General features: G+C 37.2%; 1 protein-coding gene across 7 annotated transcripts in view; it reads left to right on the plus strand.

Annotated features, from left to right (window-relative positions):
- Positions 1 to 26,123, plus strand: part of TDRD7 (tudor domain containing 7) — an 82,121-nt gene that overhangs the window by 12,111 nt on the left and 43,887 nt on the right. For 3 of the 7 annotated variants that reach the window (XM_078372908.1, XM_002743109.4, XM_008999844.5), the window contains 5 exons: positions 2,654 to 2,866; positions 5,105 to 5,246; positions 6,195 to 6,408; positions 13,819 to 13,892; positions 16,245 to 16,456. In XM_078372908.1, coding sequence (XP_078229034.1) covers positions 2,660 to 2,866; positions 5,105 to 5,246; positions 6,195 to 6,408; positions 13,819 to 13,892; positions 16,245 to 16,456 — 849 coding nt within the window. In that variant the 5' untranslated portion in view covers positions 2,654 to 2,659. Of the gene's footprint in view, positions 1 to 1,131; positions 1,209 to 2,653; positions 2,867 to 5,104; positions 5,247 to 6,194; positions 6,409 to 13,818; positions 13,893 to 16,244; positions 16,457 to 26,123 lie in introns of all 7 variants that reach the window. The other 4 variants (XM_078372896.1, XM_008999839.4, XM_078372902.1 and 1 more) reach the window with 3 other exon arrangements.

Below are 26,123 nucleotides of genomic sequence, written 5' to 3' on the forward strand. Positions count from 1 at the left end.
CCTAGTATAGGGCTTTTGTAGGTTATAGTATTAATTAAATGTTATTGGTCCTGGCGGTAATAAAGAGTTAATGTTTAGTAATGGAAAGTACATAAGGCACACAGTCATACATTGCCTAATGACAGGGTTATGTTCTGAGAAATGCATTGTTAGGCAATTTTATTGTTGTGCAAACATTATAGAGTGGACTTACAAACCTAGACAGTAGAGCCTCCTAACACACCTGGGCTATATGGTGTAGCCCATTGCTCCTAGGCTATAAACCTGCACCAGTGTTAAAATTGGTATATAAAGCAAAAAATGGCATACCTATATAGGTCACTTACTATGAATGGAGCTTGCAGAACTGGAAGTTGCTCTTGGCAAGTCAGTGAGTGAATGGTGAATGCATGTGAAGGCCTAGTACATTACTGTACACTACTGTAGACTTATAAACACTACACTTAGGCAACACTAAATTTATTAAAAGTGTGCATTTCTTTTACTTATTATTATTATTCTTATTTTGACACAAGTGTCATTTTGTCACCCAGGCTAGAGTGCAGTGGTGTGATCTTGGCTCATTGCATCCTTGACCTCCTGGGCTCAAGTGATTCTCCTACCTCAGCCTCCCGAGTAGCTGGGACTACAGACATACGCTGCCACACCTAGCTAATTTTTGTATTTTTTGTAGAGATAGGGTTTCACTGTGTTGCCCAGGCTGGTCTCGAACTTCTGGGCTCAAGTGATGCTGCCCATCTTGGCCTCCCAAAGCATTGAGCCCCACTGCATCTGTCCTCTTTTACTTTTTAAACTTTTAAAATTAAAAACCAAGATAAAATCTCACACATTAGCCTCGCCCTATACAAGGCAAGGATCTTCAAGATATTACTAGGCCACAGGATTTTTTTCATCTGCATTATGATCTTATAGAACCCCTTTTATATATGCAGTCCGTTGTTAACTAAAACACTGTTAAGTGTGCACATGACTATATAGATTTTCATTTGCTATTTAAACCTTGCTGTCACTTGACTATTATATTTATAATTAATAATGGGACAAACAGGGTGATATTTTGTTTTCTTTTTAAGGTAGACAAATGAGGGAATTGATATAATTGTATGTCATTCTTCATTTCTGTTTTCTAAGCTAGAGAAAGAAAATGGCTATTTGTCCAGAATTCTCTGCTGTCCAGTATGGTAGCCAATGGCCACAGTTAATTTAAGGTAAAATTTTAGTTCCTCCGTCATCTTGGTCATATTTTAAGGGCCCAGAGCCATAAGTGGACATTGTGGACATTGCAATAATATAAAACATTTCCATCATCACAGAAAGTTCTATTGAAGGAAAAGTAACAAATTGTTCGTGGTTTGCCTTCCTCTTTCCTTTAATAAAAGGGTAAACCATTTTTTCCAGGCTACTTATTCTCTAAATATATCTCTTAGTATGTATCTGTACAGTCTCTGAATGTATCTCCTGAATTTATCTATATTTTTTCTCTGCAAAACTACAACTAGATGTAATTAGTCTAAAGGAAATGATTCTTCCCTTCTTTTTTTTCATATGGCACTGTGACTGCTTCTTTTTCTTCCATCTCTCTGGCCCCTTTTTCTTAGCCTTTTACAGATTCTTCTTTCTCTCTCCATTTCTTGAATGATAGCCTTTTACAGAGGTCCATCTGTAACCTTGTTTTTTACTCCCTGGATGTCAAATACACTATATAAGTCAAAGACCAACAAATCTATGACCAGCTTAGACTTCTAACCTAATTTCCTAGTGAATATATCAACATGGCTATGGTCTAAGCATTTCAACCTCCCTGTGCCCAAAATGAATCCATCTCTTCCTCTCTTGCAAACCTGCCTTTATTTTACCTCAGTGTGGGTCATTACTCTCTATTATGCTTCTAAGCTAGAAACTTTGGAGCCCTCCTCCTCATCCAAACCGATTAACCAATTCCTGTTGATTCCACATCCTAATTACCTCTCAAATTGATTTTTTTCTTTATTCCTAAGACCCGTTTTTGTGGTCTTCCACATTTCCAGTATTCTGACAACTTGTTAATCTTCCTTCCCATTTACAGTGATCTTTCTAAAATACAGAGCTGATCATTTTGTTTCCCTATTTAAAATCCCTCTAAGGCCCAACATTACTTTTTGCAGAAATGCAAACATTAGCATAATATAGTAGTTTCAGGGTCTGCCCTCCCTGGCCCTCTCAGCCTTCAGCTTGGAGTCTTTGTTCAGTCATGTCCAGCCACCTAACTGCCTGGAATTTTTGGAACACACCATGTGCTTCTCTCACATCTGTGCACTCGTACATCCTGTTCCCTTTCTTGGGCTGATACCTCTCCCAGCCCCACAGCCCACCCTCTTCCTCCTTGTTGGGTGATTCCATGTTGCTCTTCAGGACTCTGTTCAGGCTTCCCCACATCTGGGAACATTCCCCGATATCTCCCCTCCCCAGGCTGGTCTTGTGCCTTTCTGACTTTCCTCTGCATTCTCATAGTATTTCAGCTTTTCTCTTCCATGTCAGTTGTTTCCCTATATTGTAATTGCACAGAAAGTATGCAGTAATAATTTATAAAGTAACAAGTTTCAGCTATGAAAATCTATTTGAATTCACAGACTAATGAGCTATATTATAGTAACCTTCTACTGTGTTCTTATAGGCAAAGATGCCGGAAGGAGATCTGGTTTCAAAGATGCTGCGAGCTGTTCTGCAGTCTCATAAGAATGGAGTAGCATTACCCCGGCTCCAAGGAGAGTACAGATCCTTGACTGGAGACTGGATCCCCTTCAAACAGCTAGGTTTCCCTACACTAGAAGCCTATCTGAGAAGTGTGCCAGCAGTGGTCAGGATAGAGACTAGTAGATCTGGAGAGGTAAGAATTAAACCAGTTCATAATTGCCTGTCTGGCACTTCCAATCTCCTATCTGTGATAGAAGTCTAAGCAAAAGTACTAGCTTAGTTGTTTGAGATTGGTAGTGACAGAGAAAACAGCATCTAAAGCATGGCCTAGAGTCTTAGGTCTTTTGTTTTCTTCCTCAGATTATTTTCATTGTAAAAATAAGATTTCAACCACACAAAATTAAAACTATTTGTTTACCCATTGTCAACATATAAACAAAATAGTTATACTGGAGGCCTTACGTGTGTAAACATCATACCTGCGCCTTACAAACCTGTTAGAAATGTTTTTGCCAGAGTTACTCATGACCTCTTGATCACCAGATCTAACAGGCAGTTTTAAATTCTCATCATGTCAATTCCTGCTATCTAGACCTGGTCAGTCCTGAGCTAATCCTTCATCACCATAACTATCGGGGCCTCCTTGCCATTCTCTCTTCTCTTCTGTTCTTTCCCTCTCCTTCACAGCAGTATGACTATATTATTATATCATTTTAAATCCTTCTGCCTCTCTGGAAGAAAACAGTTTATAGATAGTATGGGGCATTTGGTGGTAGCAGGTTGATCTGTCATTGCTCTTCCACTGTGACCTAGCAGCTTCACTTCTTGGTACCTACCACCGTACAGTATGATAGATATGGACAGACCACCACCCAAAAGAGAAACAAAAACACCCACACCCCCTCATACACTATAGTTTCCTGGGTGTATTTTTACATATGTAAATACGTAGAACAGGTCTGGAATGTTTCTCACCAACATGGTTTCTCTCTGGGTGGCAGGGGGATGAGGAGGCAGTGGTGGAGGAAGACAAGGGAACCAGGAGCAGGAAAGTGGTCAAAGAGGAAATTCACCTTAGGAAAATAATTTTCCTAAGGAAGACATAGACATTAATTAAATGTTATATGAATAATAAAACATGCTTTGGCATCCCTGATCCTTCCAGACGGACTTAAGTCCTCCTTTCTGTCTACTTGCACCTTGTAACACATCCATTATGACACTTGACACAATGTTTTCTGTTTAATTTCTTGCCTCTTTCTTTTTCCTTCATAAGTTCCTTAAGTATGAGGGGCTTAATAAATCTGTGTTGAATGCATGAATGAATGAATAGCTGAATGAATTAATAAATTAATAATGCATCATAGAGTTACTATACTGTAATTTACTCAACTCTTTGTTCCCCTGTTTTGGACATTTTAAATATTTTCAGATTTTAACTATTAAAATACCCCAATTGCACATACTGGGATAGGTAACATTTGTTCTTTTAAATTATACTCTTGTAATATAGTCTCAGAAATAGAAATACTGAGCCAAAGAGTAGGAAAATATTTTAGCTTGTGATATAAAGCCACATTGTTTCCCTGTCCTTCATTTCAAATTAGAGTCAAAGGCTTGAAAACCACACAGGTCTTTAGAGATCATCTTGTCCCAGTAGACTCTATACTTCAGATCTTTTTTCAATATCATATCATACCAGTATTTTTCTTAAAGAAACAGAGCTGAGCTGCAGTGTTTTGAGAGATGTAGAAGCTCCAGAGACCCTGCTTGCCCTGCCTTGCTCTCATGCCCCTACCAGTGGCAGCCCCTTGAGGCTTCTCCATGGAACTCTATGGCTCCCATGAACACAGTTTTGAAAAAACCAGGTCTAAACCACCCCTGTTTTACAGCTGAGAATAATTAGATTTGTTCAGAGTCACCCAGCAGATCCATCGCAGAAGCAAGAGAAGGATTTAGTAAGTCTTGTATTCAGTGTAGTAGTTATGAGTACACACTTGGGACTCAAAGAGACTTGTCACGTTACTTGGAAGGTTGCTTAACTTTCCTGAGCCTCTGCTTTCCCATGTGTAAAGTGTGAATGAAATGTACCTCACAGATTGTATGATATTATATGTCAGATCATAGGTTGCTTTGGTTCATTTGGTAATATCATAGCACCTAATACATTGTAGATGCTTAATACCTATTTAAAAAATAAATGAAATTTTCAGCTTGGGGAAAGATGATCCAGCGTACTAGACTATGCTCGATTCCTCTTGCAGAAAATATAATTTTCTTCTAGCTTTATCAAGGAGTGAGACACATGAATATTTGCATACAGCTTGACTTGGGATGTGTAGGCTCATTAAGATCCACTTTTAAGAATTGGCCTCTAGGCAACATGGAATCTGAGAAATGTTTCTCCTCTCACCCTGCCTTTCATGAATAGATTACCTGCTATGCCGTGGCCTGCACAGAAACTGCAAGAATCGCTCAGCTTGTGGCTCGTCAGAGGAGTTCTAAAAGGAAAACCGGGCGTCAAGTTAATTGTCAGATGAGAGTGAAGAAAACCATGCCATTTTTTCTAGAAGGTAGGAGCTTTTTATATGTTAAAAATTTTAGGCCTGTTTATGAATACATTGTCACAGGGAATTATGGAAATATTGTTTGGATTATGATAAATACTGATATCTGTTAACATTCATATGTCAGGAGAAAAATCCTGAAGCTAGCATTTCCATTTGAAATTCTTAAGTGAATGTGATGCACATGACTTGCTAAGTGAAGTAATTACACAGTGGGAGATAGAACAGATTTTAGTTGTGCTTGTTATGGTAATGTGTGGTTTATTTTTTATTTTTTTAGCTTACTTGAAGGAATGCCTTGTCCAGAATGTTGGCTGCACCAAGAACTTATGATTTAATGTCTCATTTGACAAATCATGTCTTTTGGTAGAAAAACTCTAGTTTCAGAAATACATGAATTATGTATTACACAAAAATGTTATAGACAACTCAGAACAGTTTACCAAACACTTATCTCAAGGAGCTTATAATCAGTTCTAAAACTGAATTCCCATGAAATGGTTCAATGATAATACAAAACAGTAGATGACTAAATGCCACAGTGAGCATTTAGGACGAGGGAGCAATAATTTTGAATGAAAATGGCAAAGGGGAGACTTGATCCCAGACCTCAAACAATGGGTAGAATTGGGATTTATGGGGAAGAGATGGGAGGACCAAGATATAGCTGAGTGTGCTATATTTGCAAGATCATGAGGTGGCTGCCACTGAAGGGTTCAGCTGGTGAGTAGCCGGAGTTCCTGGCCAGTCTGATGGATGAAGAGCCTTATCTGCTAAATACTCAACAATCTATTCTTTTCCTATTGACCAGCCCTCCAGTGGCAACCTCCTCGTTTTCTTAGAAACTGTTCTGAGAATAGATACCCACAGAAAACATCTGGTTAGGGGAGTGTCATAATGAAAATGGGGTTTGAAGATGCTAATTGATTTTATTATGTATGCCTAACTTCATAGGAAAACCGAAAGCAACCCTCAGACAACCAGGATTTGCTTCAAATTTTTCTATTGGCAAAAAACCTAATCCACCACTATTAAGAGACAAAGGAAACTCTGCTGGAGTTAAGTCTGATGCTGAAACGTCTCTTTATACATTACAAACAACTCTTGGAAATGAAGCGTTCAAAGACATTCCAATGCAAAGGCATGTGACCATGTCCACCAACAACAGGTATTTGGCTTTTGACTAACACAAAGTTGATGAATTTAGAGTAAAAGAGTGTTAAAAATGTACATTCAGGTTAAGAAAGAAGCACTTTCTATTTTATCTAATATAAGTTCCCATATAGTAGAGACATGCATCATTACCAGTTGAGTTCACTTTTCTTAGCTGCCTGAACATCATTCTCTAAATAAATCTCTAGAATATTTCTCTGCATTAATCTTTCCTTGTAAAGTTCATTTAAAAGCTCTCACAAATTGTTCTGAGATACTATTTCAGTGTAACTTAGAACTTTTTCAGAAAACCTTTTTTTAACAATTAATTTTGTAGGTTTCAGTAAAATCTGATGGAGTTTTACACACTCCACTCTTGCAAGTATCATGCCCATAATTATTTAGTAGCATCAGATATCCATGCATCAGAATACTGGACTCGCAGTAGTAGGACAACCTGTAAGTCTTAGTTTGGGTGCTGCCATTCACTAGTCAGGTAAAATAAATTATTTCACCTTTTGGACTGAAAGATGAAATAACTTATAAGGTGAAATAAGTTATCTTTTGGACCCAAAAGATGAAATAACTTATAAGGTGAAATAACTTACTTTACCTGACTAGTGAATGGCAGTACCCAAATTAAGACTTTTATTTGTCTAAAGAAAATGTTAAACTAGATGATCTCAAAGTTTCTTCCCGGCTCAAAACTATGGTTTTATAAGGTAGCTCAGAGGGCAGCAAACTACAACCCATGGGCCACATCAGGCCCACTGCCTGTTTTGGTAAACTAGGTTTTATTGGAACATGGCCATTTTGCTTTGTTTGTATGCCTCTGGGTGTTTTTGCAAAACAGTGGCAGAAGTGAGTAGTTGTACAGAGACTAGATGGCCTACAAAGCTGAAAATGAACTGATGGACCCTTTACAGAAAAAGGTTGCTGACCCTTGATGTAGATGCATCAAGATCACATTCTTCCATCCTAGTTGTGCCTTTTAAAAACAAATTTTGTTGTATTCTATTCCTTTTAATCAGTGTTCAAAAATTCTGTTTTGTGAAAGATAATTTTTCCCCTGGGAACTTTCCCCCAGATACCGAATATGTAGGATGAATTATTTTTTTAAAAAGGGTATAACTGATACAAATTTTTTATATTACAGAATTTTTAATAAAATAACCCTAAACTATTTTTATAATAGTATACATTTAATGCTATTTATGATTAGTTGTTGTAATTTTGATAAGGTCTAGAAAATACATAGTTAAAACACAGCTCTTGACCCAAAGCACTAGTTGAATCCAATGTATGACAGAAGTATCATTGTCTGCCTGTTTGTGTGCCTACATTTCAGCAATACATTTTGAATGACTTTTTTCGGATGTGACTCTAAAAGGACAGGCAACAAAAGCAAAAATAAACAATGGAATTACATCAAACTAAAAAGCTTCTAGACCACCAAGGAAACAGTCAACAGAGTGAAAAGACAAGCTAGCCGTGGAATGGGAGAAAATATTTGCAAACCATGTATCTAATAAGGGCTCAATATTCAAAATATAAGGAACTCAACTAAATAGCAAGAAAACAACCTAATTTTTAAAATGAGCAAAGGACCCGAACAGACATTTCTCAAAAGAAAACATATAAATTATCAACAGGTATATGCAAAAATGCTCAACATCACGACTCATCAGGGAAATGCAATTTAAAAGCACAATGAGATACCACCTCACACCCAGTAGGATGGCTACTATCAAAACACAGAAAATAACAAGTGCTTGTAAAGATGTGGAAAAAAGGGGAACCGCAATACACTGCTGAGGGAAATGTAAGTTAGTATAGCTATTATGGAAAACAATATGGAGATTCCTCAAAAAGTTAAAAAGAACTACCAGCAATTCCACTACTAGGTATATATTCAAAGTATATGAAATCAGTGTATCAGTTGAAGAGATATCTTCATGCCCATATTCACTGCTGCAGCATTCACAATAGCCAAGCCACGGAATCAACTGAAGTGTCCGTTAATGAATGAATAGATAAAGAATATGCAGTTTATCTACTGAATGGGAATACTTACTATTCAGCCTTTATAATGAAGGAAATCCTGCCATTTGCAACAACATAGATGAACCTGGAGGACATTATTTTAAGTGAAATAAGCCAGGCACAGAAAGAAAAACCACATGCTCTTATATGTGGAATCTAAAAAAGTCGAACTCATAGAAACGGTAAAATGGTGCTTACCAAAGGCAGGGGAGTGGGGTTAGGATTGGGGGTTGTGAGCATACACAATTTCAATTAGACAGGAGAAATAAGTTCAATATATCTTTTGTATTTCATGGTGACTGTAGTTAATGATATAGTGTATACTTGCAAATTGCTAAGATAGTAGATTTTAAGTGTCCTCACCACAAAAAATAAGCATGTAAAGTAATGCATGTGTTAAGCAGCTTGATTTAGCCATTCCACAGTGTACACATAGCAAGCCATCACATCATGTTGCATACCATAAATATATACAATTTTTACTTGGCAATTAAAAGCATGCAACTATAATACGGCCCAGCAGTTGTGCTCCTGGACATTTATCTCAGAGAAATGAAAACTTATGTTTGTACAAAAACCTGTCCACAGTGCTCACTGTAACTTTATTTGTATTAGCCAAAAAACAGAAACAACCCAGACATCCTTTGGTAAGTGAATGGTTAAACAAACTATCATACATTCATATTACAGAATATGTCTCCACAGTAAAAAGGAGTAATGAACTATCGGTACACACAGCAACTCTGGTGGATCTCAGGGGAATCATGCTGAGTGAAAGAAGGCAATCTCAGAAAGTGATATACTATGTGACTTTATTTATATAATATTCTGGAAATTATAAAAATTATAGATAGATAACAGATTATCTAACAGATTATGCCAGAGCTTAAGGATTTGGGTGATTTGGGGGTGGGTATACCTATAAAGGGAGAGCAAGAAGAACTCTTGTAGCCATGGGACAGTTCAGTCTGTTGATTGTACTGGTGGGTACATGAATCTGTACATGTGGCAAATTGCACAGAACTACAAATGCGAACACACATATACAACTGGAAATATGAGTAAGCTCTGAATTGTACCATTGCCAATATTCTGGTTTTGATATGTACTGTGCAAGGTTTTACTATTAGGGGAAACAGTGAAGGGTACGTGGGACCTCTGAGTACACTTTTTGAAATTTAACATGAATTTATAGGTATTTCAGAATAAAAAGTTTTCGAATTGACAGCAGGCTGGGCACAGTGGCTCGCGCCTATAATTCCAGCACTTTAGGAGGCTGAGACAGGAGAACTGCTTGAGCCCAGGAGCACAAGAATAACCTGGGCAACATGGTGAGATCTCATCTCTACTAAAAAAAGAAAAAAAAATTACCTGGACATAGTGGTATGCACCTGTAGTTGCAGCTGCTTGAGAGATTCAGATGGGAAGATCACCTGAGCCTAGGAGTTTGAGGGTACCGTGAGTTATAATCACACCACGGCACTCACGCCTGGGTGACAGAGTGAGACCCTGTCTCTTAAAAATAAAAAAAGCCACATATTTTAATTAAAGACTGCTTGAGATATTATAAAACATTTTAATCAAATCTTTTTTTAAGCATATAGTACAATTTGAAAGATACCTTTTCAGAGAAATCTAAATACCACCCAATGGCAGATGTTATGGGTAACATTTCTAGTTATAAAATCAAAATATCCAAATGGAACAATAGCAAAAACGTTTATATCTACTTATGAAATATTAATGTAGTAAAAAGCAGTTAAACCTGTTGTGAAGGACATTAAAGTTTTTGAGGTCACCAAACCTCCTGAGAAGTGGATGAAAGCTATAAATGATCTTCCCAGAAAAATTCACACATGTACATATACATATGCGTAAATAATCTCATATTAGTCAGTAGATTCATGAACCCCCAAAGCTTGTTCTCAAGAGTTTTGGTTAAGAACTCATGCTTGCCTGTTAACAAACTGAAAAATTCTAGAAAAATAACATGGCTAGTTCCTGTAGAATAAATTGGTCGAGATAAAATGTGTGGGTAAGAGGGTATGTATACTAAGACTCCTATTAAATTGTGCTCTAAACAGATTATAATAATTTGTATTCTTCTAGAATGAGAGTGATTATTTTCTTGTGTACCTGCCAACATTGGGCATCTGTTTTTTTCTTTGCTACTTTAAAGGTGAAAAAAATATTTATGCTTTAGTTTTTATTTCCTTGATTTTGAGTCTTAGGGAAGTTACATTTTTGTCATATATTTATTAGCCCATTTTAGGTCTTACATGAATTATATGTCTTTGTCCTTTGCATAATTTTTCTGTTGGCTCTTTTCTTCCTAACATTTAAAAGCGGTTCATACATTAAAGAAGTTGGACCTTTGTCTGTAATATCTTGACAGTGTTTCCTCAGTTTAATTATTGTATTTTTGTATACTAAAACTAAAATTTTACATGCTTACAGCTATCAATCTTTTACTGTGTGGCTTCTGCTTTTACGTGTTATGCTTAGAAAAGCATTTCCACCCAATGTTATGTAACATGTTTTCTGTTTTCTTTTGTAATTGTTGTGGCTTCATTTTTTACATTATAGTCTTTAATTCATCCAGAATTTATTTTATTGTATAGTGTGAGAATTGGAATCCTTCCAGTTACTACACAATCCTTTTTTTCCCTGCCGGTTTGATTCTATCTTTACCAGTACTAAAGCCTTATAAACATATGATTCAGTTCCTGGACTTTCTTTCAGAATCATCGATTACCTCTCTATTCTCTAGTACCAAGCTATTCAGATGATTATAACTTCATAGTGCTAATAACCTTTACTCTACTTCCTCCTCTCTCTGTCTCTTAATTTGATCTATTAGTTCCATTGTGTGCTTTTATTTTGCCTACTGCCCTTATCATAATGCTTAGTAGACTTTGTTCTTAGATTTTGTCAATGCATTAATTATCTGTTGCTGTCTAAACAGATTACCACAAAGTTATTAGCTTACAAGACACATTTTCTTACCTTATAGTTTTTTTTTTTTGTTTTTTTTTTTTTGAGACGGAGTTTTGCTCTTGTTACCCAGGCTGGAGTGCAATGGCATGATTTCAGCTCACTGCAACCTCCACCTCCTGGGTTCAGGCAATTCTCCTGCCTTAGCCTCCTGAGTGGCTGGGACTACAGGAACGTGCCACCATGCCCAGCTAATTTTTTGTATTTTTAGTAGAGACGGGGTTTCACCATGTTGACCAGGATGGTCTCGATCTCTTGACCTCGTGATCCACCCGCCTTGGCCTCCCAAAGTGCTGGGATTACAGGTGTGAGCCACCACGCCTGGCCTTCTTATAGTTTCTATGGGTTGGGAAGGAAGACAAGGTCAAGCTGGGTACTCTGCTTCAGAGTTTCTCATGAAGCTGCTGTCAAGGTGTCAGCCATGGCTGGGGTCTTACCCAAAGGCTCAGCTAAAGATGAATCTGCTTTCAATCCTACTCACATGGTTGTTGGCACAATGCACTTCCTTATGGGTTGTTCCTTAGTCCCTAGGTGGCTGTTGGCCAAAGACCATCTTCAGTTCCTTGCCACATGCTTCTTCCTAACATAGCCATTTGCTTTATCAAAGCAACAAAGGAGAGATTATGCTAGCAAAGTTGAAATTAGAATCTTTTGTAATCTAGTTATTTGTGATCTTTTCGACCTTGAAGTCTTCTATTGATTAAAAGCAGTTTGCTCAAGAAGAAGGGATTACACAAGACTGAATATCTGGAGGAAGAATCTTTGGGGGTATCTCAGTATCTGCTTACCATGGTCCATTTCTCAATTATACTGTATAGTCCCTGAGAATAGGACATGTTTATCTTGCTGATCCTTGACAATTACAATCTGACAGGATGTCTGGCACATAGTATGTTTTAAATATTTATAGGCTATAAATATGTCTCTTAATAAACAATATTTGTTTAGATTTGGAAGGTTTTTTTCTGGACCAGTCTAATTCTTTGTCTTTTTAAAAAACAATATATTTTATTCTTACTGTTAGAAAACCGCTTGGACCTCTGTCATCTTATTTTGTTATGTTTGTTTTGCATGCATCCCTGCAGTTTCCTTTGAAGGGCTTTCTTTTGCTGTATACACTTTTTCTTTTCTCTCCAGTAGACCAGTTGATTGAACCATAGCAGTCCCTTCCATAGTTTCTGTGCTCTCTCACCCTACTTATATCCCTCCACCTTCTACTGGAGCCTTTGATGCTCAGTTAAAGAAAGGGAAGTTTCCAGTTTACGTTTTTGGGGCTTGTACAGGGGAAGGAGCACTCCTTTCCTACCAGTTCTGCAAAAGTAGGAATTGGATATGTTTTTGGCATCTTCTGCTATTACACAGATACATTAATATAAAAATCTGATGGCATTATAATTGCATACACCAAGTAAGCTCTTATTGGTAGCCTAGAATCTAATTATTTCTTTTAGAATTGAAATATTATAAGAAAATGTGCTTCATTTCAAAGAATCGATCTAATTTTTAGACTATCTTATGCTATTCAAAAACTAGCAGATATGTGTACTGTGTCACTGTCACCTACTACAGTCCCATACCCTCTGCTGGGCAGGTTTTAGTCATTGATTCATTCAGTCATTCTTATAATATTCATTTTGCCTTGCATGTATCAAGCACTGCCCCAGGCACTTGGGAACAGAAACAATTAAGACATTTTGAGTCTAGTGTGGGACACAGACATGAATATAAGTGATCTGTGCATGGTTTATTTCTTTGTCTTCAAATTTGGAAAAATCGTTCTACCTATATCCAGCATAATTTACATAAGAATTATTTTGGTGAGGGTATAAGATAGGGATCTGTTTCTTTTTTTCAAATAGTTGCTTGACCAGTCCCTCACCTGTCTGTTTTGATATGCCACTTTCATTATGTACCAAGATATAATGCAAATTGCATGTTTCTAAGTTCTCTACCATTTTACTTATCTGTGCAACTATTTTAAATGTTGTAACTTCATAGTACATTTCAGTATCTGGTGATACAACTCCTTCATTTTTTGGTTATATTTCAAAATGTTTTGTTTTCAACTGTTTATTTTTGCATGGTTTTCTATATTTTGTTTTGCCAATTTCTTATAAGTGATTAATTGGAATTCTGACATCCAAGTTTTGAAAGAGGCCTTCAAAGACCTGTTTAAATTTAGTTTTTTAACATACTTTTCTCTGAGTGAATATGAAACATGAAAGATGATGCCAGGTTTTATTTTTATTTTTTCTGATTTTGAATTATTTTAATGATTTATTTTGCTGTTAAATGCCACCAAGACTTTAAGTGAAAATATAGTATTTAAAACTTGGTATAGACTTTGCTTATTTACATTTATTTTACCTTTTGTTTTTTAATACCTTAGGTTTAGCCCAAAGGCGTTTATTCAACCACCTTTGCAGATACATCTCTCGAGAACCTCTGCTAAGGAAATGAGTGGTATGTTTTCTAAACATTTTTGAGGTACATATTGGCTTCTGGAGCCCAGAAACTATCTAGGGATGGCTTTTGACGTTTGCTCTCACTTTCTCCTGCTTGGAATATATCTCTCCTCCCTTCTTTCCTAATTTCTTTACACTATGAATTGAAATGATCTTAAGAGAAAATAGTGCCTCCCAAGGATATCATTATCATACTAACTTGATGCCTTTCTCACCCCAGCCCTACTCTGTGTCACCTCCGTGTGTGGCCTGCAGAGATGCTTGAGTTCCTTACCCTCTCACCTCTTAGCGGGTATACCCCTGAGATTTTGGAGGCCTAGGCCTCACATAAAGGAAACATCTGCTCTAGTTTAAAAGTACATAAATATGGACCCTACATTTATAAAAGAGTTTCAGATACTCCACCGCTTAAAAGCTAGCACCCTAAACTGTGTGTAGTTACCACTAATCATCTAAATATGAATATAAATAATTCGTCGGGTTATAGAATCCAAGTAAGCTGTTAAGAAAACAATAGAAGACGTAGTATAAGTCAAAGAATCTGAAGGTTAGAAATGCAGTCACTTGTTACCTTTTCTTCTCCAATCAATGTGTAAATCTCTGCTCATAGACCCACCCAGGGAAGCAGTGTTTTCATATCAATGCTTATTGTATGTGAAATGTAAATGTGATTTTACATTATTTGTTGCTTTAAGTGTGAGTCTTACTGAGTTGAAATGCTTTTTTTTTTTTTTTTTTGTAAAAGCACATCTCCAGTAGTTCTCAATGGAAATTAAACAATATGATTTCTGTTTACATGAATTATTTTAACATAGGCGTTTTCTGAAACATTACTACTTGGTAAAGTTGAATATCCTTTTAGAAGCTTAAATTAGCATAAGCTATTTCTACAGAAACAAGAGGACTTATTTCAGGAGGATTGCAATTAACTTGGCAGAGCTGATATGTACACATATATACACAACCTCTCCTACCTGATGGACGCCTCCGTTACTTCTTTAATCTGTTTAACAAGAGGTGCAGGCACTTAGATGACCCCAGTGGCCCCACAGAGCAAGTGCATTTGCAGACACAACTGTGGGTCAGCTGCTGACACCTTTCATTATGGGAGGGTCTGGCCAGTTATGAGAAACTTAATCTTTTCCTTCTTCCCAGTCCTTTTATAATCATTATTTGGGAAGAACTTAAATAAATTAGCTATACCCTTAATAGGAAATATATATGGATATATTGGAGCCTTTTCTTCTCTGTGCCAATCTAAGACTTGGTAAGGCCAGATCTTGCCCTTTGGTGGAAAAGCAGAGTCAGTGTCCAAGTGTCCTCAAGGAATAGCTCACCCTGGGCTTCCTTACATTCTCAAAGCCAGCATTCCCAAATCAGAAGTCTGTCTCTACCTGCAAATTAAAATTAAAAATTACTGTATCCCAGCAGAGATATTATCTGATTTAAATGTGCATATATTTTGTGTACAGGTGGTAATGTTTAATATACTCAGATCTGTATCTCAGTGAAATTTCCTAAAAATTTAGAATAAGTTTCATAGTTCTTTAAATTCCAGGACTGTCAGCTATGGTAAACATTCAGATTTCTTTATTGTCTGAGGATATTAACTCTTGCACTCTAAGTTTTAAATAAAAACGAAATGTAAAAGAGCTGTGAAGCCAAAACTTTATAAATGTATACTTATGAAAAATAAATGATTAATGTTGGGGAAATAAATCAAAAGTTCCAAACCTTTTATTTATGTTTATAAACTGAGGCTAGGATGATGATTCTTGTAGATGGATCAATTTTTTTAACTTTTGTGTATTGCTAAATTATTTGTTTTCCATTAATAAAGGTGAAAATAGATCATAATATTCAAACTCAAGCAATTTTGAATCTTCTGTAAAACTTGTATAAGATCAAAAGTTACTTGATCTTACTATTAAGGCATTATTCCTATGTTTTGTGGAATATAGCTTTAAATTCAATATTGCCTATAAGCTAATATCCAAACTGTCATCTTCTTTAGCAAATAGATGGTTGGTCATATAACTTAATCATTCTTTATGTAGCAAGATCATCTTGATGTTTAAAGTAAACTATGAAGCATACTTGCAAAATAAAGGGGCCAGTTTCCCTCTTCAGGTGTTTCTTTTGACCCACAAGAAACACTGCTGGTTATTTCAGGGTTAGAACTTAGAATGAGGTTGTCATGGTGTTGCTCTGCCTAATCCTGCTCCCTTCTAAGTCCTTTGGTTGCCACAAGCCCACAGTATAGCAAAACCTGAAATGCAAATATTAGGTAATGGGGATAATCTAAAATGTTAAGCATTTTGGTTAATTCTATTATTTTCTTGATTTAAAGATAATTTAAATCAGACTGTTGAAAAACCCAATGTCACGCCTCCTGCCTCTTATAAAATGGATGAGGTTCAAAACCGTGTAAAGGAAATACTAAACAAGCATAACAATGGCATTTGGATATCTAAGCTTCCACATTTTTACAAAGAGTTATATAAAGAAGACCTTAATCAAGGAATTTTACAACAATTTGAACACTGGCCTCATATTTGCACGGTACGTTTTTCCTTATTCCTCACTTCTGATACTTCCTCCCTGCCCAACTTTGAGATCTTGAGTTATTAGGCATATCACCTTTTATCCCAGGAACACAAAGCACTTTACATATGTTACCTCATTAATCTTTATCTCTTAAGATTAACATATGTCAGTTCTTATTTATAGAAATATAAGGCTCTCCTATGCTGTAATTGCTATTTTTATATATGTTGTTTAATATCATTTTAAAAATGTATTTAATATGTGATAATATGTAAACCATTTTATAATGCTTGAACTGTTACCCGTAAACACTGATAGCTTTGCCATTTTAATAACCTGAACTTATTGGGAACAATTGCTGCATTAGCCTCAAATTTTATATGCTTAGTCTTGAGCATTTTTAAAGACTTTACCTAGGCAAATTGTAGTTATTTTGACTAATTATATATAGAGTTCTTAATTTTTATTTCAAAATTAATATAGCATTCATATTAAATATTTTACAAACCATCTTTAGAGAGAAAATTGAAAATTAGAAAAAAGAAAAAAATTAAAAATACTTATCAATTTCCATTTCTATTCCTACTTGAAAGTCTGATTATAAGATTATGGATCAGCACAGTTTCTTAAAAATCTTAGTTCAGCCAGAGATAGAGGCAGCTGAATTCCTACACCAAAGTAACTAACTTTTAGATGTTTCTTAATGTTTTTACTTACCTAAAATATATTTAAAATATAACTGTTTTAAATGGTAGCATTAACAGCTACACAATGCTTCTAGGCTTTTAGAATTAAGTATGCATGAGAATTATGTATGCTTTGGTAGAGGGCTTTCATTTCTTTCACATATATTTTGGCCCCCAAGCCTATTGGGCAGTGCAGGACGTTCCGTCTTTTATAAGCACCTGTGTTTTTTTGTTTTTGTTTCTTTGTTTTTTGAGACAGAGTTTCGCTCTTGTCACCCAGGCTGGAGTGCAGTGGAGTGATCTCAGCTCACTGCAGACTCTGCCTCCAGGGTTCAAGTGATTCTCTTGCCTCAGCCTCTCGAGTAAATGGGCAGGAGCCATACACCTGGCTAATTTTTGTATTTTTAGTAGAGACGGGGTTTCACCATGTTGGCCAGGCTGGTCTCAAACGCTTGACCTCACCTCAGCCTCCCAAAGTGCTGTGATTACAGGCATAAGCCACCATGGTCTCTTAGAGGCAAGTGTCATTAATTCATCCATCCATCCCATTTGCTCATATACCATTCACTGTGCACCTGCATGTGCCGATTTCTGCTTTAAGAGTTAAGAACAAAGGTAATGAAGACACTTAGAGTTTAGTGAGGGAAATAGGGAAAAAAAGGATTAGGACAGTGTGGCAAATGTTAGAATACACAGCGAGAATAAGATGGGAAAATAAGAAGGAATGTTAAACTCTGGAAATATGGCTCTGTTTCCCTATTAATACACTCAAGAACACTTAATGTTCCTAAGAATGTTACCTCTGATTTATGTGGAATGTAGGGTTTGTTCTCCTAATGGAAATTCTCGGCATTGCTTTTCAGTTCACTCCGTTTTTATTCTGTTCTGGGATGAATTTTCTTCACTTGATTTAGGTTTAGTGACATTGAGGTACCTTATTAGACTTCCCTGTACTGGAGGAGACTTTTGAGGAAGTCTCATTAGGCTGTTCAGTTTGAAGGTTCAGGACATGTAGCCCCTTCTTGAAATGCATATGGGTCCTTTTTGGTTTAAATCCATAGACCTTTATGAACTTTTTAATTTCAACTTTTATTTTAGATGTAGAGGATACATATGCAGGTTTGTTACATGGGTATTTGCACTCCATAGCAAGTTTTCTATAAAACTTAGAACTTTTTAAAATCATCAAAATACATATATAACTCATTATTAAGTTTTGATAAAGAAGTCTTCTTTAAAAATTTTTTAAATATACTTCACTGGTTCTTCTTAATGTAATGTGTTTCTGGTTATTTTGTATTCCATGATAATTACTAATATTTGTGTAGCTTTATTATGACCTTTTTGGGAAATTTTTATCTTTGCTACTCTACATGCCTTCACAGTTCTAGAATTTCTCTTGCTAGGACTGTAGGTAACAGAGTATATAGCTCTTTGAAGTTAAAAACTTTACCTAAAATGAATGATTTTCTACTAGATCTCTGGTACTAAAACAACTTTTTTTTGGTTGCTTTTTATAGCACTTTAATTCATCTTTTATTGCATGATTATATTCCTTCCAAGCAGTGAGGGTCAGAAGCAGAAACACAATATACCTTTTATATCTACTTATTTTGCCTATTACCTTTGTTCAGATGTAATCAATACCAATTAATAGGTTATGGTAATTTGCTTAGTGAAGTAGGATGCCAGAAAACACCAATCATATTGATATCTATTGGTATCTTTCAAAACTGTTTAACCTCTGAATATTTTTTAGCAGACTGTTGTTAAACAGTTTTAGTCAGTTAACCCATGGTTATTTTTAAACAGTTTTATACAATGGTTATTTTCCCCCTTATTGTAACTTCTTCTTTTCACTTTGGTGCAAAGCAGAAACACTGATACCATGCCTCGGGCAAATATTACTACAGCAAGATTAGACAGTCTCAAGGCAGTGCAGAAAGTTTATGATAAGAAAGAACTTGGTAATGTGTATCTCTCTATATATATGGTTTGTCATGTAACAGAAGAAGAAATCTAAGTGCAGTGTATTTCTTTTTTTAAAAAAAGAGTTTGGCCGGGCACAGTGGCTCAAGCCTGTAATCCCAGCACTTTGGGAGGCCAAGGCGGGTGGATCACGAGGTCAAGAGATCGAGACCATCCTGGTCAACATGGTGAAACCCTGTCTCTACTAAAAATACAAAAAAATTTTAGCTGGGCATGGTGGTGCATGCCTGTGATCCCAGCTACTCAGGAGGCTGAGGCAGGAGAATTGCCTGAACCCAGGAGGCAGAGGTTGTGGTGAGCCAAGATTGCGCCATTGCACTCCAGCCTGGGTAACAAGAATGAAACTCCGTCTCAAAAAAAAAGAGAGTTTTTTTCCTCCAATCATATAAAATATTTATGTTAAAAGATTGAGAAAAAAGTTATAAAAGAAATAAAAATCACTCATCATTATACCACCCAGAGATTACTACATACAGGAATTTTCATTTGAATATCAGAATGCATAGCATCAGCTTCAGGGACCAAATAGCAGTTTTGAAATTTTACCTTCGGGAAGGTTCTAATTAGTATACTGTAAGCCACTTCACATGGATATTGGAAGACATTTTGATGCAGGCAGAAGGATGCTTTAAATCTGTTGTCCTTAACCTTTTGGGTCTGTCCAATAGCAAATATGTACAGAGAGTTTTCAAAGCTAGGGAGAACACAGAGTTATTCACAATGATGAGCCAGCTCCAGGGTATTCCTAGACAACTTGTGAGAGAAATGGAAATTGTTCAGAAGCTGTCTTGAAAAGGCAAAGATGCCAAAACAGTAAGCCTACAGACCAAGGGCACTGCACTCTAAGAGCTCCTGTTGGGTCCTGGGAGGACAGCAACACCTCTTGGCTGTTCTAGAGCAGTGGTCGTGTTAATAGTGTTCTTGTTTAACTGTTGTATTTGACTGGTATTTGTAAAATGCTTCTATGTTCCACTGACCTGGGTGTTAGGGATAAAACAGTAAATAAGAAAGACATGGTCCTTGCCCTCATGGAACTTTCTGTCCAATGGGGAAAATAAACATTGAGCAAATAACGATAAGCCTGCAATGGTAATGAAGGAGAAGTACAGGATGCTGAGGGAATGTCTACACAGGAGACTCTATGTAGTCTGATGAGTTAAACAAAGCTTCCAGATGAGGTGGCTGGTAAACTAAAACCTGACAGATACGTTAGTGTGAGTTAGGTAAAGGGGGAGGAAAAAAGCACCTCAGACAAAAGAAAGATTGTGCCCACGCCCTGCGATAGAAAATCATAGTGTTTTCAGGAAGCTGAAGGAAATTCAGTAAGAAGAGAGTGGCTCATAACAAAGCTGAAGAGGCAAGCAGAGGCCAGGTCACTTCATTAGGGAGTTATCATTTGGTGGAAACGTAGCAGGTCTGAGCCTTGAGGTCACCCAGGATCCATGGTCTCTGGCTGACTATGATTTCTGGTAAAATTACAAATCTTGGTCAGGCACATTGGCTCATGCCTGTAATCCCAGCGCTTTGGGAGGTCAAGGCAGGAGAATTTGCTTGAGGTGAGGAGTTTGAGGCCAGCCTGGGCAACATATCAAGGCTCTGTCTCTACAAAAAAATAATTTAAAAAAAATTAGCTGGGCATGATGATGCATGCCTATAGTTCCATCTACTCAGGAGGCTGAGGTGGGAGGATTGCTTGGGCTCAGAAATTCAAGATTGCAGGGCTACGATGGCACCACTGCACTCCAGTCTGGGTGATAGCATAAGACCTGTCAAAAAAAACCCAAATTTTGCAGCAATGACTGCTGAACACCAGAGATTTTGTTGAAATTTTCTACTCTCTGAAATGGATAAAGAAACCTCTCTGTTCTTACTTTAGCCAGAATATCTGTCTCCCATGTCTTTCCTGAAGTTGTTAGAGAGCTGAAAGGTTCATTGGTATACAGAACTAGATGGACTTGGCTGAGGAGAGTTGCTGTCAGTAGCACCAAGACCTACTAGTAGGCAACTGACCAGTAGCTGGGAAACATTCTAAGCTGGGCTGGAGGCACACCAAGCCTTAATTATAAAACATTTTCTGAATAACACAATTATAGAACCTAAAATGTTGTGAATGAGGAAAAACTGCCTAATTACACTAATTATTCATAGCTTGTACAAGGATGTTTTACTGTTAATCTTTTTTTATTATATATCATTTTCCTATTCGTTAGAAATCACTGAGCTTTAAGTTGTTTCATGTCTAATGCTGCAGACTCAAAAATTCTTAAAATTCTGAGTTGCATCAATATAGCAATTTCTCTAATATCAAAGGAGGCAAAAGTTTCTGTTACTTACGTAGAGATATTTTTATATTTTGGAATGTTCAGGAATCTAACTTTAATTATGGTAATTAATTGTATGAAATAAAACACCTCTCTGCCCATATAAAATGAATTGCCTTTTTAAAAAGCCAGGAACTTCTGGGATAAAAACAAACCACTTGGATTTCTAAGGATGTGGAATATAAACAGCAGTGAATATCCTCAGGCTTAATGGTATTGAATATACTCTGTGTATTGAATATATTCTAAATAGCCGTGCCAGCAGAAGCAGAAGTAAAGAGGTAAACAGAAGACTTGGAAGTATAATCATAATATTTTTTCAATGGAATCTAACTTCTTTTCCATTTTATCACCAGTGAAAAATATAATGAACACATGATTGAAAGAATTTTTAAATTTAAATTCAGTGAACATCTGAGTAGAAGAAAGATTAAAAAGCATGCTTGTAAAATAAGAATAGTGAAATTGAGGAATAATGAGAAGTTGCTGTTCTGGAACTTGAAATAGAAAGTACCCATAAGGCCCCATAGTACACTAGAAGGAATTTGGGCTTTGAGATAGATTTTTACCTTGTCATTTCTTGGCTTTATACCTTTCAGCATACAGACCATCCTCTCAGCACCTCAGTCTGCTCTAAAATGTCACTAATTCTACCCATGTCATAGGGTGGTTGTGAGAATTAGATAAAATATATAAAGCAGTTACTCGTACAGCATCAGAAATATAATAGGTGTTTAGTAAAAGGCAGCTGTTAATTTTTGAGAGGCACCCCAGTTTAAAGCAGGCTAAAACCCACTGCTCAACCAGGGACATGCCCAGCAAGCTCTGTGAAGGAACTGAATACAAACAGAGGAAAAGCTAAAGAGGGAAACACAAAACTTTAACTTGAAATAAACAGCTGTGGATGAAATGAAGTCAAAATAAACTCCAAGTGGAAGAGAGTTCCTGACGTCTTAACAATCCATGAATAGATTCCAGACCTCCTACTCTTCCTGCACCTGCCCCAACTCCTGCCAGAGGTAATAAGAGCAAGGAACGTATCCAATGCACATTGAAAACCACAGCCACTGGCCAACAGCATTCCAAAAAGCTCTGCAAATGTTCGACTAGGAGAAGACTCCATTATCTTCCTGAAGGAACATGACCAAAAGGCCGAACCTCAGGCCATGCTAAAGGAAAATCACTTGAAGTTTATCCTAATATAATTTGTTGTAATGTGTATCTAAAGACAGTATCAGTGAAAGGTCTTTCCTAGTTAACTACAAGGATGTAGTTAAAGGGGTGGGAGTGAGCGAGAGTGTTGACCTTGAAGTACATAGAGTCTATAAAATGATTCATCTAAGACATGGAGAAGAGTTCCCTGAGTAGATGGTTTGTCAACAGTCAAGGGTTACCCTCTGCAAGGATCTTTTTACCTTTACCTTAGATTAAGTCTCTATGGAATATGTCACAAAACCTTTACTTTCTCAAAGAGAATTGACTGAAAAACTGTAACCTTCTCTGAGTATCTTGGGCTTATCATTACTAGCATCAGTATATTCTAGCAGAGATGGTTGTGGTTTCAGGTGATATGGAACAGTGGATTGATGGGTTTAGCTCCTGCATACAGGGTACACCACACCGGCTGCCCTTACATGCTTCATATCTGTCCTGGTCTGCACTGTGACTCAGTGATGCCATTGGGAACCATTACCCTGTCTCTCTCAGCTGTCTGACTTTTCCGGCACTTTTCAGCTTTGGCATGAAAAGCCTACCTCTTAAGGCTGGTCAACCTTTCTGTGAACTGGCTGGTCATTGGGTACAAGCTTCTGGTCAGTGACTTCGATGTTTTAGTTGTTGCTAGGCACTCAGGGATCTTTTGTACACTACCGAAATCAATTTTTAAAATTGGATTTTTTAAATTTAGTTTTTCTTTGTTGTTTTTGGTTTGTTTTGAGCTCTAATCATTATTAATGTTGGGAGTGCTAGGAAGCAGGTAGGTCTCTAGGTAAATGTAATTTTGCTGTACTATCCCAGGTTTGTATTGGGTGATGATCATATAAAATGAAATTTAGAACTTGATTTAAAGCTTCAACAAAAAGGACTACTACCCTGTGGAAACAAAACTGTGCCCATACAAATGCTTTTGAAAGCTTGATTTAATTGGACAATACCAATTCTGTTATAGAACCCTAAAGAATATTCTAACTCCAGAAGAAAGAATAAACTTACCCTAGAAGCACATGCTATAGAATTAGCAGGTGAGCCTTTGTAGACTCAAGTTTGGCTTCAAGACCTTTTAAGTTTACAACTCAGGTAAAACTAGAAAGAAAGAAGTAAAGACCTTTTAGAATTAAGGAGAAGCAAGTTTCTAGACAGGTAGAATGAAGACTTTTATTTGTCTGAACAAACAGACTCCTGAAGAAATTCATGTTTTAAATTTTTGGGCCTGTTTCAGAAAAACCCTCAAACCATGTTTTTCCTCTGCTCTCACACCGCAGCAATCAACACAGAAGGCCTCTGTGACCAAATGTGCGTGTTTCCCCACACACACCAAGCAGCAGATACTAGTTGAGTGTCCTCTAATTTAATACCAACACTATCCACCTGAAGATAGCATCAGATCCCACAGGGTGAAGGTTCAATCCCCAAAATTGCTGCTGCTTGACATATACACCAGTCGTGCAGATCTAGGCCTCCAGAACTTCTGACTGACCAGCTTCAAGTTGGGATTCCCAAAACTTCCTCTTTGGGTTTGATTAATTTGTTGGAGTGGCTTGCAGAACTCAGGCAAACAGTTACTTCTATTTACTGGTTTATTACAAAGGATATTACCGAGGATACAGATGAAGACATGCATAAATGGGGAAGCAGCATGGAGCTTCCATGCCCTCCCTGGGCCTGCCACCCTCCAGGCAGCTCTCCAAACCTGTCCTCTTGGGTTTTTATGGAGGCTTCATTACACAGGCATGATTGATTAAACCATTGGCCATTGATGATTAGCTTGACCTTCAGTGCTTCTTTCCTCCCTGAATGTTGAGTGGTGGGACCAGAAGTTTCAACCCTCTAATCCTGCCTTGGTCTTTCTGATAACCAGCCCCACCCTGAAGTTGTCAGTATTAGCATACAAAGAGACAAGCTCTTTAGAGATTCCAAGGATTTTTGGAATTGTATTTAGGAAACGGAGAAAGAAAGAAGACCAAATATATATTTTACAGTATCACAGCCTCACATCTGCCAAGCATAGTTTGTCTGCTCCAAACTTAAAGAAACCCGAGGGGTGTGAGAGAGGTGTCTCATTCAAATTGTGATTCCAAATGAGGCAGAAATCAAGCTCATTATAATGGACTTACAGGAATAGAAAGTTTAAGGTATATTAGATTCAGCATCTTCTGGTGATCTGCAGAGGAAGTGGCTTGACTCCATGGTATAGGGAGTTAATCTCCTATGTTACCTGTCTCTCCTGTTGGAGGTGGGAGTGGAAGTGTACACATTGTATGTGGAGTTACAGGTCATGCTAGTTCCCAGTCGTTGGACTGATGTGTTTTTTGGGTGGATATTCAGAGCCAAAGAAAAAATATAGAACCACAAAACAAAGAAAAGAAAACATAAAGAGGGTAGGAGTGTGGTCCTGAGTCTTCTCCCACAGTAGAGGAGGTCTTTGACTCCCTCCCCAGGTAGACTAAAGTGAACTAAAGGAACTAAAAGCCATAAAAGCTCCCTCTTGAGAGATCTACCTGAAGTGGTTAGCAATTGATTATCACACTAAGGAAATAATAAAAGCCATGTTTCAAGTAGATATTGGCTTGCCTTGGTCATTTGCAAAGACCAGAAGATGGCTATTCTGTCTTGGGGGATGAGGCAGGAGATGAACACATAAGTCTTGTCAGATGCACCAGAGCCCAGTAAAGAATGGACACTACACTGTAACTCATATTATAGCAATTCTTTATTTTTAGGAAGGTTCTTGTGGTATAGATATAGTAGTAGGTCTCTTTCCTAAACCCATTTGCCAGAAAATCAAAAAGAGATGTCACTTTTTGTAGATGACAGATGGTGATCACAGTAGAATGCCCAGGAAAAGTAAATTTCTATGCATATGAAAATTTAGAGAGTTTGAGCTGGGTGGTATTGTAAAATATATATTTTGCCTTCCCTGTTTTCTGGCATACAATTCCTAAAATTCAAAATTAGGACTCTCCAAAGTAATGTCGTTTTTTTTTTTTTTTCTTTTAAATGAGTGATGACTGGAAACCCTTAGTAGCTTAAGGATGGGGCTGGCACCAGAATGACCAAGACATGATTAGAGAGTTGGAACTTTCAGCCCCAACCAACCTCTGACGAGGGTAGAGAGCCTAAAGGTTAGGTTGATAACCAGTGGCCAATGATTTAATCAGTCATGCCTGTGGAATGATGCCTCCATAAAAACCCAAAGCAGGAGAAAAGCTTCCAGATAGCAGAACACATGGAGCTTCCTATAGAGTAGCAGAGAGGGCATGGAAGCTCCACACCCCTTCCGGCATACCTCACACTAAGCATCTCTTCATTAGTATTTTTTGTAATATCCTTTAATTTAGACATATATCTACACATACATACATGTATTTTTTGTTTTTTAGAGACAGGTTTTGCTCTGTCCCTTAGGCTGGAGTGCAGTGGTACCATCATAGCTCACTGCAGCTTGGAAATCCTGGGCTCAAGCAGTTC

The sequence above is a fragment of the Callithrix jacchus genome, chromosome 1, assembly GCF_049354715.1.
Source record: "Callithrix jacchus isolate 240 chromosome 1, calJac240_pri, whole genome shotgun sequence".
Lineage (NCBI taxonomy): Eukaryota > Metazoa > Chordata > Mammalia > Primates > Cebidae > Callithrix > Callithrix jacchus.